The sequence below is a fragment of the Prionailurus bengalensis genome, chromosome B2 (genome assembly GCF_016509475.1).
Source record: "Prionailurus bengalensis isolate Pbe53 chromosome B2, Fcat_Pben_1.1_paternal_pri, whole genome shotgun sequence".
NCBI lineage: Eukaryota > Metazoa > Chordata > Mammalia > Carnivora > Felidae > Prionailurus > Prionailurus bengalensis.
Genome location: NC_057349.1, coordinates 25412646 through 25429642, shown reverse-complemented (window position 1 = coordinate 25429642; position 16997 = coordinate 25412646). Strand labels below are relative to the sequence as shown.

Here is a 16997-nt window from a genome sequence, read left to right as displayed (position 1 = left end):
CGGACTTTCTAGTTTCCCACACTACACATTTTCTTTCACACTCTTTTCTAAAAGCCAGTATTTCATGGGTCAGTGGCTCCTAACCCCAGCTTCACATCTGAATCCCTGGGGTGGCCTTCACAGATTGCCCACGCCTGACCTTCCCCAGAGGTTCAGATGGCCTGCGGCCCAGGTTTTGGTGGCGTTGGAAAGCTCCCCACAATGTTGCTCTGCAGAGGCAGGGTTGAGGACCCCTGGCAAAGGATTTTCTAGTCTTCAGGGTCCATGTGGACCCCTTTTGTTGCTAGAGGCAGATAGTTGAGGGCCCTGTAACATGTTTCATGCAGTGGCAAAAGTCTCATACTGAGCTAGTAGGCAACCAGGGGTGGGTACACTCTGGCCAGGACATAAAGGCACTTGAGAGGAGCCGATCTGGGGTTTAAGACACTTGCCTCCTTTGCAGACTTCCTGTGCTAATGTCGAAGGCCTCGGCCACATGGTAGGTTACAAGCACGGTGGGCCCCTCTCTAAGAAGAGTAAGTAACACAAAATCAGGGATATGGAGAGAAGAGTTTGGTATAAATACTTTATTAAAGAAATAGTGTTTTCTTGTTAAAAAATACTACATTAAAGAGAGTTTGGGTTATCAGTCTTTCCTCCCAGAATCACAGTGTAAGAGAGTCATTTCTTGACCTCTCTAGGGACTGTCAGGCCACAGAATAGGACATCAACACACAAGAGAAAAGAACTCTCCAATTTCCTGATGACTCCCGTTTCTCAGGTGGTTTGAGACTATCACTAAGTGAACAGTTTGTGTTTACTCCAATCTCTGCCTCTGCCTGCCTTTTAAGACTAGGACCCTGCAAGCGAGGTAAGAGGCCACCCGCTGTCCCCTCAGGGTGAGAGTAAAGACTCGGTTTACAGAGGCGCTGAAGTAGGGACAGTGAGAGCTGCATAAACAGGTAGAGTTTTTATTACTTTGTAGTCAATGGTTGTGAAATGCCCTTCATTGGATACCATCAGATGAGGTAGGGAAGACATTCCAGTGGAAATTTGTTAATGGGGCAACATTTTTATTTCTGTACATTTACATACAAATTTTCCCCAAAGGTACAACAGATGTGACATCATGCAGACGTTTAGCTTTGAACGACAGTTCAGAACCCGATTTAGGCTTGTGCTATGAAAGAGCACCTCCAGAGTAATCCCGGTCGACATGTACAGTAACACGGTTCTTACAGAGAAACCTCAAATGTTGGGGTTGCAGGAAGGACAGAGGGAAGTATTCCCCACTAGACATAACACACTGTACTGCTTTTCCAAAACACACAATACATTAAAGTGAGGTGTCCTTTAAAAGAGTTGAAGTGTGGGCTCCCCCAGCATGTGCGTGCACCTGCGCGCCACCTAGGGGCTGGGCGATGCGATGGTCACACGGTTCATTTAATGGCACTTCAGTCATTTCTTGTTTGGCTCTAGGAAGTGGTAATGTTTGAGTGCAATTACTTCCTTTACGAGGTTTATTTTTGCTCTCTTTCTGTTCTGTGGCGAAACCAACTTACCAGCCCCTTTTCCCTAGTTGAAAGTGATTATACTTTTAGAAAACAAAGCATTTAAAACTGTTTCCTATTTGTCTTGGGTGCTAATATTTAGTGCATGTGGTGTTCTTGTTGACTTCTGGAAAAGAACAAAATGAAATATCCAGCCCTGTCTCAAGTGTTCACATTTGTGCATAACTTTTATTGAAAGGGGATCACAGCTCCCTGATAGGATAGCGGGATGCACGAGTGGGTGGCAGAGGAGGAGGAGAGCTGGAGCACGTACCTTGGGATGTCTCCCCGGGCAGTGGGGGGTGGGGGTGGTGGAGGTGGTGGGGAGGGCGGACTTGAATAGCAGGTGCCTGAGAAGTGTTTCCTCACTAACGACGAAGGAAACAGGACCGAGGAGTCCACAAACACTACTGACAGGTGCCAGGGAGCTGGTGGCCTCAGCCCCCACCCATGCAGAGATGGATCAGGCTCCGGTGGGCCCCTGCTGCCTTGCTCACTTGGTACGGGATTTCCCAGTGCTCAGCCCACACGGAAGCTTTTCTGCTTTGGCTCCGTTTCGTAAAGGCATTCCTCAAGAGCTTCAGAAATCCCTAAGCTGAACCAGCAACAGGACAGGAGCTCAGCCTGACCCTGAGGCTGCTGGGAGAGAAGAGCTGTGGGACCTCTTTGCTGAGACCTCACTGATTGTTGGCAAGACAGCCTCCTTCACATCTGCCAGACTTTGGTCCCAAGAGCCCAGTCCTCACGCTAGCTTCTCTTCTAGTGGATGATGAGTTAGTCCCGATCGCTGAAGCGACAGTGCTGTCTCTGCTGCACTAGTTTTTGCAGTTGTCACGTCAGATGGAGCTCAGAGACCAAGGAACAGGACTTTTTGCTGTGCCTCGCCTCTGCCTTCCTGGATAGAGATTACTGGCAGCACATGACAGCTTCAGTACATTTCTTACAGAAGGTCTACGTGACCAGTGAAGAGAACACGCTCGAGTCCTGCAGGACAGCAAGGGGGCTGTCCCAGCACTGCAAGGTGTCCCGGGGCTGGGGTGAGGGATGCAGACATGTACCCGGCCAGGAGCAGCCCCAGGGACCTCACTGGCTCCTTCCCGCCTCCCCAGCTGCCCTGTGGCCTGAATGCTGCACACGTTGTGTCCTGGACTTAATGGGTCTTGCTGCCAGGTGGCTTTGTAGCAAGTACTCTAAAAAAGGCAAAAGGTATGTCACAAGTTTGGCACGTGAAGGCTGCACAGATGTAAAGAAAGTTCTTTTTAAATTAAGGTGAATGCAGACTAACATTGAAACATGGAACAAAAGTGACTTAACCGACATGAAGGAAGGCCTGGGTGAGCTGGGCTCAGAGCAGGTAGAAATGGGGAGAGACTGCTAGGCGCCCTTCCTTCCCAGGAGGCCCTCCTTCCCAGGTGGCTTCCTTCCCAGGTGGCCTTCCTTCCCAGGTGGCCTCCTTCCCAGTCGGCCTCCTTCCCAGGCAGCCTTCTTCCCAGGTGGCCTCCTTCCCAGGCGGCCTCCATCCCAGGCGGCCTCCATCCAGGTGGCCTTCCTTCCCAGGCAGCCTCCTTCCCAGATGGCTTTCCTTCCCAGGCAGCCTGCTTCCCAGGTGGCCTCCTTTGCAGGCAGGCTGGACACCCCAGGCACTAGTGATGAGTCAGACACAGTGCAGTTGACTCCCTGGAATCACGCATGCCTGCAAGTCTGCTCACCTCCCCAGCAATGTTTTTATCACATCTGAGGGCTCCTCCTGGGGTCTAGCAGTTTTGGAGGAGAGAGGTGGGTGGACTGAGAATAGGCCAGGTGGAAAGCTGGAAAGGGAGAAGGGGAAGTTATAGCAATCTCTTCTGGCCCTTTTGAGTTCTAGCAGCTGTCAGCTGGAAGTCACCTAGTTGCTTCACAGACTCGAGGCCACAAGTTCCCTGGAAGAACACAGCTCACAGCAAAGACACATGTCACAGAGTGCAGAGGTGGACAATTCTAGAAAGAACCCAGGCTGTCCAAAAAATCGGGTGCCTGTGTTGCTACAAGGCAGTGCCTGCCTGCGCCAGTGTTCTTAGTGGCCCCCTGGGTGTCCTTGAGGAGGCCCTCCAAGTTTCCTCTGAAGTACCCCCAGACAGGTGGAGAAAGCCTGACCTGGAAAGGCAGGAAGAAGCCTTCACTGTCTGGGACAAAAATGAGGAACACAATGAAAACCCTTGGCTATCGGGGATGGGTGTTGAACTTTGGTGAGTTATTGCTTTCTCTCCACTGGTCTTGATGCTTTAAAGAGGCTGGAGGTCAGGTGGACTCACCTGTGAGATTCCCACTCCTTGCCCTAAGCCCCCCTCTGTGCTGACGGAAGTGACAGGAAGCAGGAAGCAGGCAAAGGCAGGCTGGAGGGGGCAGCGGCTCCCACAGGCTTCGCAGTCTCTCAGCGTGAGGTCAGTGAGAGCTGACAGTCGTCCGGGCTGGTGATCTCTACGCAGTGGTGTGTGCTCGAGATGTGGGTGACGGGCTGTGTCTGGGAGAGCACCCCTCGCTCCTGTGGGTTTGCCTCAGGTGTCTGTTTCAGTTATGTCCCTAGTGGTTTTCAGTTCAGAGAGTAGCCTGTTTTCAAGTTGCGCTGGCCAAGAAGCTGAGTGTGAATGGGGCGCTTTCCTGCTGGAGCCAAACCCGGGAAGGATTCCTGATCATGTTAACATGTCGCACGTCTCCACACTGTTGCTCATCGTGAGCTCGGCCAGGCAAGCCTGCGTCAGCGAACTGTGGCCGTAGTACCACTCATTGTTTAGGATTTCTGGTGAAATGTCCAAACTTTTCCCCAGACACCTTCCAGCGTCAAGTACGAAAGGATGATCCTGAAGGAAGACTAAGCTGGTTTTAATGACATCTGGGAGCTGCTTTCCCCCAACACATGGAACAGAAGCTCTTACCTCACAAACACACACACACAAAAACCCTTTAAAAACCATACACAGACTCTCTAGCAAAAACCTAATCATTTACATTTCACTCTGTCTACAATGTGGTCATGGAGATGCTCCATGACCAGTCTGCACACAGGCAGGCGGCCTTGGGGGGAGCGGGCCCAGAGGGAGCGACCCCTGGCTCCTCTGTGGGGTGCTGGGCAAGGATGGCGTGTAACCTCCAGGACCGCTGCGCTGGTTGCCTACAGCGTCCTCCTTGGTGGCCGTGTCCCTCTTCCGAAGGAGGTGGTTCCGTTTCGAGATCAGAGGAAAAGGGAATAAAGTGCTTCTTGTAAAAATGACCAAAATAAATACAAACATTTCATGGCAGAAAAGAAAGTCCAAAGGGTTATTTCCAAAGAGTCTGCTTCTTCAAACACGGTCCTTAGAGTCTTGGAAAGACAGAGTTTCCCCACACCAGTTGACAGTCTTACCATCTGTGGCATCAGCAGCAGAATTGGGTTTCCCTGCCCCCAGCCACGTGTTCGGTCCCTGGTCTGTAAACCTGTGCCCAAACAGCCCCAAACCCTTGGAGCCCACAGCGCCCCCCTTCAGGGAAGGCCATGCTGAGAGCTACATGGACTTCATGCCATTGGCCGTGGCATTCTCCGGCAGCCCATCCCCTGCGGTGGCTGCGTCGTGGAGGCCAGAGTAGTCCTTGAGCTCGGCGTTGGTGAGCAGGAGGGGCTGCTCCCCCTTCTTGTGTGGCAGGAGTGGCTGCCGTGTGTAGTGCTCCCCATTGGAGATGTTCTCAGGCAGGCTCTGGTTCCTGCTCTCAGGCAGCAGGAGGATGCAGATGATGCAGATGAGCGTGCAGCAGGCAAAAATGATGTGGTGCAGGAAGTAGCCTTTCTGGTTGTGCAGATCGATGATGGGCGCCGTCAGCATGCCGAAGCCCGCGCTGGCCAGCACCAGCCCCAGCCCGCCGCACCTGCAGGAGGGCACGAGCACACACGGTCAGTGTCCACAGTCACACGCCACCATGGAAGGGCATGGCAACTCTGGGGGAGGGGGGAGGGAGGGGACACGCTTGGGCAGGATCACGGAGCAAGTTCATGGCACCACCCCAGTGTATCCCACATGATGGATATCCCAAACCACCTTTGCCTTGGCCAGCTTTGTACCACCTCTAGAGAATACTTTTTCTCACCAGCGCAAGTTGTTTTACTTTATTTTGAAAGGCAATTTCACAACACTACTATAAATGGAAAACCAGTACCACTTGCCATAAATGATATGCAATGAAAAACAAAGTATTATTAAATTATGCTCTTTCCCAAGGTTTGCTCTTCATTTAGAAACTGGGGAGTAGGGGTGGGGGTGGATTAACAGAGGTTAAAGAGAGTAATATAGACATACCAGCACTAACAGATTTTCTCGGCCATAACTAGAGAGACTGGGAGATACTTTGAAGGACAATAATTTTTCTCACCATGAGTCGTTATTTATTGTTGCACACCATACCATCATTCCCAGCTTGGGGAGCTATTATACCAGGAACCTTGCACTGTGATTGAGAGAAATTCACAGCAGCACTGAGCTCAGAAAGTTCTAAATGTAAGCCTAGAGCGAGTGCCATTTATCTCTGTTCCTCTGCCATTTGAGGGAACCTACCAAAAGTTCTAGAGAGATTAGTAGATATGCAACATTAAAATCCGTCAAAGCTCCGGGGTGCCTGGGTGGCGCAGTCGGTTGAGCGTCCGACTTCAGCCAGGTCATGATCTCACGGTCCGTGAGTTCGAGCCCCGCGTCGGGCTCTGGGCTGATGGCTCAGAGCCTGGAGCCTGTTTCCGATTCTGTGTCTCCCTCTCTCTCTGCCCCTCCCCCGTTCATGCTCTGTCTCTCTCTGTCCTAAAAAATAAATAAACGTTGAAAAAAAAAAAATCCGTCAAAGCTCCATCTCTCCTTTGACATAAAAGCATATTTTGGGGGATAAGGTATCATGTGGCCACTGAAAAAGCAGTGCAGGGCTGGGCTGCAGTAAAGGGGACCATGACATTCAGGTGACAGGAAGTCATGGCCCCACTGGGCCCTGCAATGAACAGGCCAGGGAGGGCTGTCTGGTCTCTGCCCTGGAGCTACAATGAAGGGGCCTGATGGATGCAGTCTTGTCTCAAGAAAGGGGTCGTCTCAGAGAGCAGACCCAGACCAGTGGGCAGAGGGTACAGGGATGTGGATTTCAGTTGTTTTAAGGAAGAACTTTCACTGGAGTTGCTTAAGAGCTTATGCACCACCCTTTAGTAAAGTGACCTTTATTCTTGGATGTGCTTGGGCAGAAGGCCCCTCCAGCAGGCTCTCGGAGGAGCCTCTGATTCTCTTGGTTGGCACTATAGGTGGCTCTAACTCACAAAAGTGCTGACCTACAAGGGGATGAGACACAAAACCAATGTGCGAAAGTCAACATGCTAGCAACAAAGAAGCTGAAAATGAAATTAAGAAAATTCCAGTTATAGCAACATCAAAAGAATAAATACTTAGAAATAAAAACAAAAAAATTGCAATACTTGTATACCGAAATCTATAAATCATTGCTGAGAAAAGATTAAAAATATATAATAAATGAAGAGACGTTCCATGTTCATGGTTTGGAGGACTCAATACTGTCAAGATGGCAATTCTTCCATCTTAGAAGGAATGTATAGATGCAACACAACCCCTATCAACTTCCCAGATGACTTTTTTTTTTTTTCCAGAAAAAGATAATCTGATCCCAAGATTTATATGGGAATGTAAAGGACCCAGAAGAACCAAAATGATTTTGAAACGTAACAAAATTCAAGGGCTTACCTTCCCAATTTTAGGACTTAGGATAAAGCTCTAGTAATAAAGGCAGTGTGGTATTATACTGGTGTGTCGATAGATCAATGGAACAACTGACAGTTCAGAAGAAAAAACTCTTACATTTACAGTCAACCGATTTTTGACAAAGGCAAATTCAATGGAGAAAGGAGAGTCTTTTCAACAATGGTTCTGGGACAACTGGAAATCCACATGCAAAAGAACAAAGTTGGGCGTTTATGTAATATCACGCATAAAAGTTAACAAAGAATGGATTTGAGGACTCGAGTATAAGCGCTAACCCTAGAACACTTTTTTTTAATGTTTATTTTTGAGACAGAGATAGACAGTATGAGCAGGGGAGGGTCAGAGAGAGAGGGAGACACAGAATTGGAAGCAGGATCCAGGCTCTGAGCTGTCAGCACAGAGCCTGATGCAGGGCTCGAACCCACAAACTGTGAGATCATGACCTGAGCTGAGGTCGGACGCTTAACCGACTGAGCCACCCAGGTGCCCCAATCCTACAACAATTTTAAGAAGAAAATATAAGGGAAGCTTGTTGTGATCTTAGATGCGGCAAAGATTACATGTGAAATCAGAAGCAGGATCTAGAAGAGAAAATGATCAATAGGACTTCATCACAATAAAAAACTTCTGCCCTTCAAGAGACACTCTCAAGAAAATGAAAATGGAAGCCACGGCCTGGGAGAACACGGTTACTGAGCATGTCTGATAAAGGACTTGTATCCAGAATATATAAAGAACCGTTAGTGTGAAGACACCCAATGTAATAAATGCACAGATCTGAACAGACATTTCTCCAGAGAAACTGTACAAACTATAAAACACGTGGAGCACACAAGCAGGTGTATGGTATCCCTGGCCATTAGAGACATGGATATCCCCACCCCAATGAGACACCACCTCACCGACATGCACTAGGACGGCAGGAATCTCAAAGGCAGAGAGTAACCTGTGTTGGCAAGGCTGAGGAGAGGATGAGACCCACAAACCCTACTGCGAGGAAGGAGGGTGGCGCCTGTGGAAAAGTTTGGCAGTTGGTGAAAAAATTAAATATAAACTTTTGTATGACCCAGCAATTCCACTCTTATGAGACATGAAAACATAGACCACCCAAAAACCTAGAAGCGAAGGTTCGCTGCGGCATTATTCATCATAGCCAAAAACCAGAAAGAATCCCGATGTCCGTCCACAGGTGACTGGATAAACAAAAAAAGGCACGCCATGCACAACGGAACAGTATTCCACAGGAAGAAAGGGGGTGAGGTGCAACAGGTGCTCATGGGTGAGTTTCAAAAATATACTGATTGTATGATTCCATTTATATGAAATACCGTCCATTTATGAAATACCAGAAAAGGCAAGGGGGGTGCAAATCTGCAAGACAGAAAGATGAGTGATTGTCTGGGGCTGGGAGTGGGGACAGAGACGGACTGCAAAGGGCCAGGAGACAACTTTTGGAGGTGATGGAAATGTTCTATAACTGGGTTTATGGTGGCGACTGCACTAAGATCATTGAATTGTAGATTTAAAATGGACAGATTATATGGTATGTAAATTATACCTCAATAAAGCTGTTAAAAACACCTCAAATTATTCCAGCTGTGGGGACTGGGTCCTCCTGCAGACACAAACCCCCAAAGCTTCCAGTGGCTGCCCCTCTCTGTCACCCCTGCTCAGGCTTGGGTGGCTGAGCAGCCGGTTCCTTCTCCCTGGAGCCTTTGCTGTCAACAGTGAGTGGGGCGAGCTCCTGCTGTCCTGCTGGCCAGTCTTGGATGCGCAGGAGTGACAGGAACAAGGGGGACTCCGACAGGGAGGGCAGGTGCCTTGGGGCTCTCCAGGTTGACAGTTGTACCTAAGTGCCACCTTAAAGCAGACATATCAGAACTCTACGGCCAAGACAGGAAGGAGCACAGAAAAGAAACACTTTTTGGGGCACCTGGGTGGCTCAGTTGGTTAAGCATCTGACTTTGGCTCAGGTCATGATCTCAGGGTTCATGGTTTCCAGCCCTGCATTGGGCTATCTGCTGTCAGCACTGAGCCCGCTTCGGATTCTGTGTCCCCCTCTCCTCTCTCTGCCCCTTCCCTGCTTGCACTCTGTCTCTCTCTTTCTCAAAAATAAATAAATGTTAAAAAATTTTTTTAAAAAGAGAAAAAGAAATGTAAAGAAACACGTTAACAAAGAATGGAACAGAACAATGACAATCCTGTGCTTGGGTGGGACAGTGGGTGAGTCTCCCTTCCCCATTTTGTCATGTTTCATAACAAGAGAAGACACTTCTCCCTTCCCTTCTCTCAGCCCCAAATGAGCAGCGGTCTTGTACCTTTACACGCGGGAGGGGTTTCCTCATGTCCCTTGTGCTGAGGCCAAGGTGGGGGTGGGGTGACACCCCTTGCTGGCTCACCAAGCACACGGCCCCCAGGACAGAGCCGGAGCCTGGGAGTCTGTTCCCTTTCCCAGCCTCTTCTGTCCAACCCATGGCCAAGCCCCATGGCCAAGTTCAGCCTGTCTGGGTCACACCCCCCTAACTGGCATATCTAGTGTCCTCCTATTCCCTCGGGTTCTTTCCTCACTGCTGACAAGTGCCTTTTCTAGAATACGCTCGCTGGCCTCTGGCTGACCCCTGGCCCTGCACCCCAATCCCTGAACTCCTTGGCTCCCCCGACCCCACTCCCTCTGTGAGGCTCTCGCCTCTGCTCTGCTCAGTTCTGCTGGTTCCCCAGCTGGAAATGGTCTCCCCATCCATTGTTCTGGAAGGAGACAAGTCTTGTCCCCTGCGGTCCGTGGGCCTGGCACAGAGAGGCTCACTGGGGTTTCTTCAGGTAGAGGTTGTGAAAACGGGCAGCCGCCTGGCCCACATGCACAGGCCAGGCCAGAGCAGCTGCCGAACAGACCTTTCTTGCTCCCCAGGCTGGAGATGCACTGATTTAAGAGCACAGGTTGGGAGCCGGTGGGCCCGGGTAAGGATTCTGGCTCTGTCATGAGCAGCCTCACCTCTGTGAGCCTCAGGGAGGATCTGAAACGGGGACAAGAAGTCATGCATCGGCAAAGCCGGGGCACTGTGTCCCTACTGCTGGGACAGGACGTGCTGAGTACACGTTGGCTGTTTTGATTCCCAGCTGTCTAAGCTCCTTCTCCCTTCTCTTCACAAAGCAGAAATATTGGTGTATTTCTAACTTCTTTCTTGCTGCGTTAATATTCAACAAGTGACACAGAGCAGGAAGTGAAGGGAAGAGTGGGAGATCGGTGGGTTGGTCTCGGGTAGTGGTGTCTGTCCCGCAAGTGCTGGGGAGAAGCCTGATGGCAGGGGCCCAGCTGGGGCTGAGCACGTTCAAGAACTGATGGGATGAAGACAGCATGAGCTCTTCTCATGGGTCCACCGGAGCCTCCAGGGATGAGAGACCCACAGGTGGCAGAGGATGCCGGTGCCACTTTGGTCCTTCCTCGTCCTTCTCCCCCTGGCCTCCCACCCACACCCTGCAAAGGACGCCTCTTGAAGCTGCCTCAAACCCACCCACCCTCTTCCTCCCAGGGACCCCTGCCCAGGCTCCCTGCTCCTTCGGAATGAACACTCGCTCCCTCCTGCCTCTCCTTCGGATACACACATCCCTCCTCCTGGGCCACCGTCTCTCTGCAAATCACAGTCCTGGCAGTTTCCAGAGCACAGAATGACCAAGCCGAAAAAGTGCTCTGGCCCAGCTGCCCCGTCCTCCCTCCCCTCGGTGCACCTTACAGAGCCCAAAGACTCCTTTGTGTTTGTGTCTGTGTCTCTAACAGACATTAGTGGTTTTCAGGGGCAGGAACCAGGTGAACTCAGTTTGGTATCCCTCTGCATGCCAGTCAGATTTCCACTTTAGAAATGAGTGTGAGCTGGACCCAGTAACTTTTCACCAGTAAAATATGGCAAAGGTAATGAGATGTTCCTTCTGTGATTAGGTTATGAAAGACTTACTTCTAGTAGATTCTCTTGCTGGCTTTGATGAAACAAGCTATTATGCTGCTACACTCCAGGCAGCAAGGCTAAGGTGACCTCCAGCCAGCAGAGAACTGAGGCTCTTGGTCCAATAGCCAGAGAGGAACTGGATCCTGCTGTTATGGTCTGAATGTCTATACCCCCCAATTCCTAACCCCCATTGTGATGGTATTAGGAGGGGGCCTTTGGGAGCTGATTAGGTCATGAGGGTGGGGCACTCATGAATGGTATTAGTGCCCTTAGAAAAGGGGCCCCCAGAGAGCTCCCTCATCTCTCTCCCATGTGAGGACACAGGGGGAAGATGGCCATCAATGAACCAGGAATCAGACTAAACACCAAATCTGCTGACACCTTGATCTTGGACTTCCAGCCTCTAAAACTGTAAGAAATAAATTACTGTTGTTTATAAGCCACTCAGTCTGTGGTATTCTGTTCTAGCAGACCCAACAGACTAAGAGATCTACCCATTACTGAATGAGCTTGAAGACTGATCCTACTCTGGTCCACTGCAGCCTGTGGGAGATCCTGAAGCAGAGGACACAGCTAGGCCTTGCTGACTCCTGCCCACAGAAACTGTGAGACAGCAAGCCTGTGCTGTTTTAAGCCACTAAGTTCTGGGGGGTAATTTGTTACACAGCAATAGATAACTAATACACTCAGTGAGTGATGGAATTTCCTAGCCTTAGCTATGGAAGAAAATAGACAGCCAGCTCTCACCAGGCTGTGATGTGTCACCAGTTAGAAACTCTTCCACCACCAGAGGCACCTGGGTGGCTCTGTTGGCTAAGTATCCAACTTCGGCTCAGGTCATGATCTCACGGTTTGTGGGTTTGTGAGTTTGAACCCCACATCTGGCTCTCTGTTGTCAGCACAGAGCCTGCTTTGGATCCTCTGTCTCCCCTCTCTTTGTCCCTCCCCTGGTTTCTCTTTCTCTCCATTTCTCAAAAATAAACAGACATTAAAAAAAAAAAAAAAAAAAAAAAAAAAAGAAAGCCTTTCACCAAGGGAGAGAGACCAGATGTACTGTAGGAATAATCACACCATTGTGCTACTGGGCCAACAAGGGGACACAAATAAGGAATAGCAATATTTTGGAGAGGGAGGATCTCCCAGATATCAACCTCCTTCCCAGGCAGAGTCCCAGACCACTTTTTAAAGACACTCTGTACCTTTTTGTTAGTATTTCCTCATATTCCCACCATCTTCATTTAGTCTATGAGCTTGTCAAGGGCAAGAATTATTTTCTAGAATACCAACTGGCACGTATTATTTATGCCTAATAAATATTGGATGCTTGTGGACTATACTGGCTTCCTAGGTAGGAAGGTCAGCTCACCCAAATGAATGGGGTAGGTTAAATATAGACAGCCATTATGAAGGGTGATGTGAGTAAAACCATCTGTAAGATGGATAATATGAACACCCAAAATAGCCACTCAGTCTTTTTGATAATTCTGGCCACTCTGGAAGCCACAGGATGCTGCAAGGGACATACTGGATGCTGGGGGTAATGGGTGTGTTTCCTTGGGGCTGTTAATACCAGTGAGACATCATTTTCTCTGAAACCTTCTGGGTTTCTGCCTGACCTTCTTGTTGTTAAGTGTGGACGACACTGACTAGCAGTGAGAGAGACTTAACTTGCTTAGTGCAAATGAAGTCCACACATGAGTTAATATACAGGAGGGTAGAGGACACAGGCCCACAAGGAAGGGGGTTCACAGATTCACCGTTAGAGAAGTTGGCATGGGATGAAAGTCTTACTTCATAATATAAAAATATGTAATATTAATGTTAATAAATCCTGCCATATACATTTGATTTATGGTAGGATTAGACAGCTCATTTAAGAAAAGTATCTACATATGTGTGTGTATATAAGGTACAGTCCATGTGCATATATAATATGCAGTATATCTTTATATATTTTTTCCATGAAAGCAATTTGCTATTTGGTTTTCTATCAAGGATACTTTGAAATTACACAGGAAGGTGAGGGACGCTTTTGGAAGAATTTGGTATACCATTTTTGGCTTGGTGTTGTTTTTCTGAAATCTCAGTTTAGAGAATGCGGTCATTATTAACATTACGTTAATTTTCCTCTTCTAAATGCTGACTCTGTGCATTTTTTGCTTTTCTTCAGATTGGCACTAGAGGGCAGCATATGCCCATGTTTAAATATCACAGCAGGCGGCCACCTCAATTTACAGTTAAAAGAGAACCAGGGGGCAAATTTTGCCTCCCCATGCTTTAGAAGCAGAAAAATTTTAATATCCACTGGCTTTTATTTTACTAGTGATAGTATCTAAATTAAAGATATAAAGACTAATACACAGGCCGACTGTTAGAAGTAGCAAGCTTAAATTAAGAGTTCTAGAATTTTGAAATTATGCTTTTAAACACTGGAATCCCAGCGTCTTGCATTTAAACAGAACAAACCTCCCAGTTTTCACTTCCTCTTTTATATTACTTAGTTTGTCTTTACTCTATTTCTGTAAGTCAAGGATAAACAAAAATTTGTGCCAATTCTTACAGAAATAAATATAACTGCCAACAACATTCAGGTAGGAATAACTAATAATATCAACTGTCATCTGCTGAGGCTGGATCCTTTCTATATATCCTTTTTCCCCTCAGCATCCCCGCCAAATAATAAGGCAGTCATAACGAGTTTCATGTTAGGGCAAAAGAGATGAATGAAGGCTGGCAGAGGGACTTGCCTAAGGCCACCCAGAAAAGCAGCCCTTGGGATCACACACAGCTCCATGTCACTCCTTCCTTGTGCTGGAGATGCAAGTCTGAGGCTCTAGGCCACATCCTCTGCACTTTGGTTGTTCTCACCCTGCTCTTGAACTAGCCAATGTGCCTTGGCTCCTTGGTCCTCAGCATTTGTAATATATGTATGTATGTAGATTATGTAAGACACAAATCTTTAGAAAGGTTAAACAGACTCCAGATGTCACATTATACATAGGCCATCTCTGTCCTTGAGGCATTTTAGAGAGAAAGACATCAGGGCCCAGGTTCTTAGTCCTGACGTGGGCATAGGGAGGAGTTACTCAGAAGGAAGGTCTCCGAGAAGGCAAGTTCCAAGAAAGAAGAAAGGGGTGAGATAGCCTAGAGGGGAGGAAAGCAGGAGAAGACACCAGGAAGGATTAGGTAAGCTCAGACAGAACAGAGAATTAACAGCCAAGGCCCAGGGGCTCTGAGGAATCTGTGTGGAATTGTTGGAAAATGAAATGGGCCTGTTATCACCAGTGCCTGCCTCCTCTATTAACTGATCCCTTTTGTGAGGGGTGAGCAAGACAGCAAAGGCCTCAGGGGCTCCCACCTGCAGCTTCCAGATGGACACTGCATGGAAAAGATGATCTTGCACAAAAAAGCCACCAACTGCTTGTAGACCAACCAGGGCCCCTGGCCACTTCTCACCAAGCCAAAGGGGAGAGGGTGCTGCAGACAGGTCTTCCCCTCTCTCGCTTGCTCTCCCTCTCGTTCTCCCTCTCTCTCTGTCTCTCTCTCTCTCTCTCTCTCTTGTCCCTGTCTGCCTGCAGAGGCACGTAACTCCTGAAGCCTTTGGAAGAGACTCCAAGAACTTGTTGCATCAGCTGATGATAAATGAACAGCATGTGGACCACGCTTGGGTCGGAGGGAAGTGCTTTTCTGTAACATAAAGTCTGGATGGAGTCTCATGAAACAATGGTATTAATCAGTTCATTAGATTCTAGTGAGTGTCTGTCAATTTTTTTTTAATTTAAAACGAAAAAAAATTATTTTAGAGGGAATGAAAGAGAGACTTCTTGAGTGGGGGAGAAGGGCAGAGGGAGAGAGAGAGAATCTTAAGCAGGCTCCATGCTCAGCATGGAGCCCAAGGTGGGGATTGATCCCAAGGCCCGGAGATTGTGACCTGAGCCAAAAAAGCAAGAGGTGCCCTGAGTCTCCGTCATTCTTGGACAATGGATTTCCACAAGTGTTTGTTCAAAAAAAGTTATTATCCTTCTATTTGCTTCTAGTTAGTTAATCCTGGCATCTTAACCTTGGCTACTGTCCTGGTTCAGAAGGTACGTTTTTAATAACAGCCTTGTAAAAAAAGGTTAGTTTAGTATGAAGAAAAATGAAGCTAATATAACACTGGATGTCAATGAGACTTCAATGAGAAAAAGAAAAAGAAAAAGAAAAAAACAAAAACGAAGCTCACACACCCCAAGCAGCTCATCCTAGTTTATCTTGGATTTATCTTTGTAAAGTGGGGGGAGGGGAGGGAGGCCAATTATTGTCCAGGGACTCCATGGGAATTGTCCCTGAGTGTATTTGCAAGAAAGAGACTCTGAAGGGAAGGGTAAGAGAGTGACACCAGCAACTCTTCCCTCCTGGCCTGAGACCCCCTTTGTACTTGATTTCCTTTCATCCTCGGCAAGTACAAAAACATCACCAAAGGTCAAATATTTTTTCCAGTTTGTCATCTTGGCAAGCCGAATCTAAGAACATAGTTGTTGAATTTGTATTCCCAAATAATCTTTCCAGGTTTGCATCAAAGAGGAAAAGGATACTATATTTCCTTCAGTTTAGCTTGTTAAGCAAAATCTAACAATGACTAATGAGGTCTATCAACTCCCAGAGTTCAGGGGTAGCTGGCCGCTCCCAGAGAACGATACATAATCACACAAATCTGCGGGGAGGCCAGCTGGAAAGCCAGAAGGTCCAACCTTGACTTGGGCACTAATGAAAGAACCCTCTTTGCTGCATTCTTTCGTAAAGTAAGGGAATTTAGGTACAGAAAGGACACTGAGGGAGATGCTGTCCGCCTAAGGCATTTTGCAACCTCTAGCATGAAATAAGCTTTAGGCTCTTCACTTTGGCTTAGCAGAGGGTTGGAACAGGATGAATTACTTGGCATTTAATTGCTTTTTTTCTTAAATATACAGTTCCTTGGCATGTATTGTAATAATCCAGGAGAATGAAGCAAAATGAGGTCATGTGAAATTTCTCTGGTCAGCATGACTCGTGGAAATGTAGGAAGAAAGTCCATGAACCTGCCTGTCTGCTCCCAGAGCCCCATGCAGCACCCGAGGGGCTAAAATGATTAGTCTGCACAAGTCCTGCCTTGAACTGTACTGGGCTCCACTTGTTTGCTCATGTGGGCAAGTAAGGGTGGATGGGTGGCATCAAGCTGACTTCTGCATTTTAATTCATGGCTGAGTAACTGCCTGATTTATTCACAATTTATATTTTTTAAAAAGCATGTGTGTTAAACATGCTAATGATATTCCCATGCAAAGTTCAGTGTGATGTAAATCAAGATGAGCTCTTCCATAAGTCACAAACAGTAATTACCAGGAAAATGACATGACTCTGTAGTTTAGTGATGCCCTTTTAAATGAAGGGAAACCCTTTTATTATGCTGTGATCTTAATAGCATCATGGAGCATCCATGTACCACTATGTGGGCATAGCACGAGAAAGGATCAAACCTTACCTTGTGAACTAAAACAAAAGTAGCTAAGCACGAGCTTCCTATACCCTGAAAAGGTCCCTGCTCCCTATTCCTCAGGCTCCTTGCCTGGATGGACCCCAGGGTCAAGTTCTCGGCTGACTCTCGGTTGCCTCAGAGTCAGGGCAAATTTCCCCATCCAAAGCCCTGACAGGCCCAGCACACAAGCCACGCCCTCATCCGGAGGCCAGGGTGGGACAAAGCTGTTGCTGGTTCGTTCCACACAAGCCTTGCTAAACCTCCCGCCCTCTCCTGAGTCCTAGGA

The 16997-nt window shown here is 48.0% G+C and overlaps 1 protein-coding gene across 2 annotated transcripts in view; it reads right to left on the bottom strand.

Annotated features, from left to right (window-relative positions):
• Positions 1-930: 930 nt before the first annotated feature.
• Positions 931-16997, bottom strand: part of SLC22A23 (solute carrier family 22 member 23) — a 181233-nt gene continuing 165166 nt past the window's right edge. For both annotated transcript variants that reach the window (XM_043590924.1, XM_043590925.1), the window contains one exon: positions 931-5405. In XM_043590924.1, coding sequence (XP_043446859.1) covers positions 5048-5405 — 358 coding nt within the window. In that variant the 3' untranslated portion in view covers positions 931-5047. The remainder of the gene's footprint in view (positions 5406-16997) is intronic.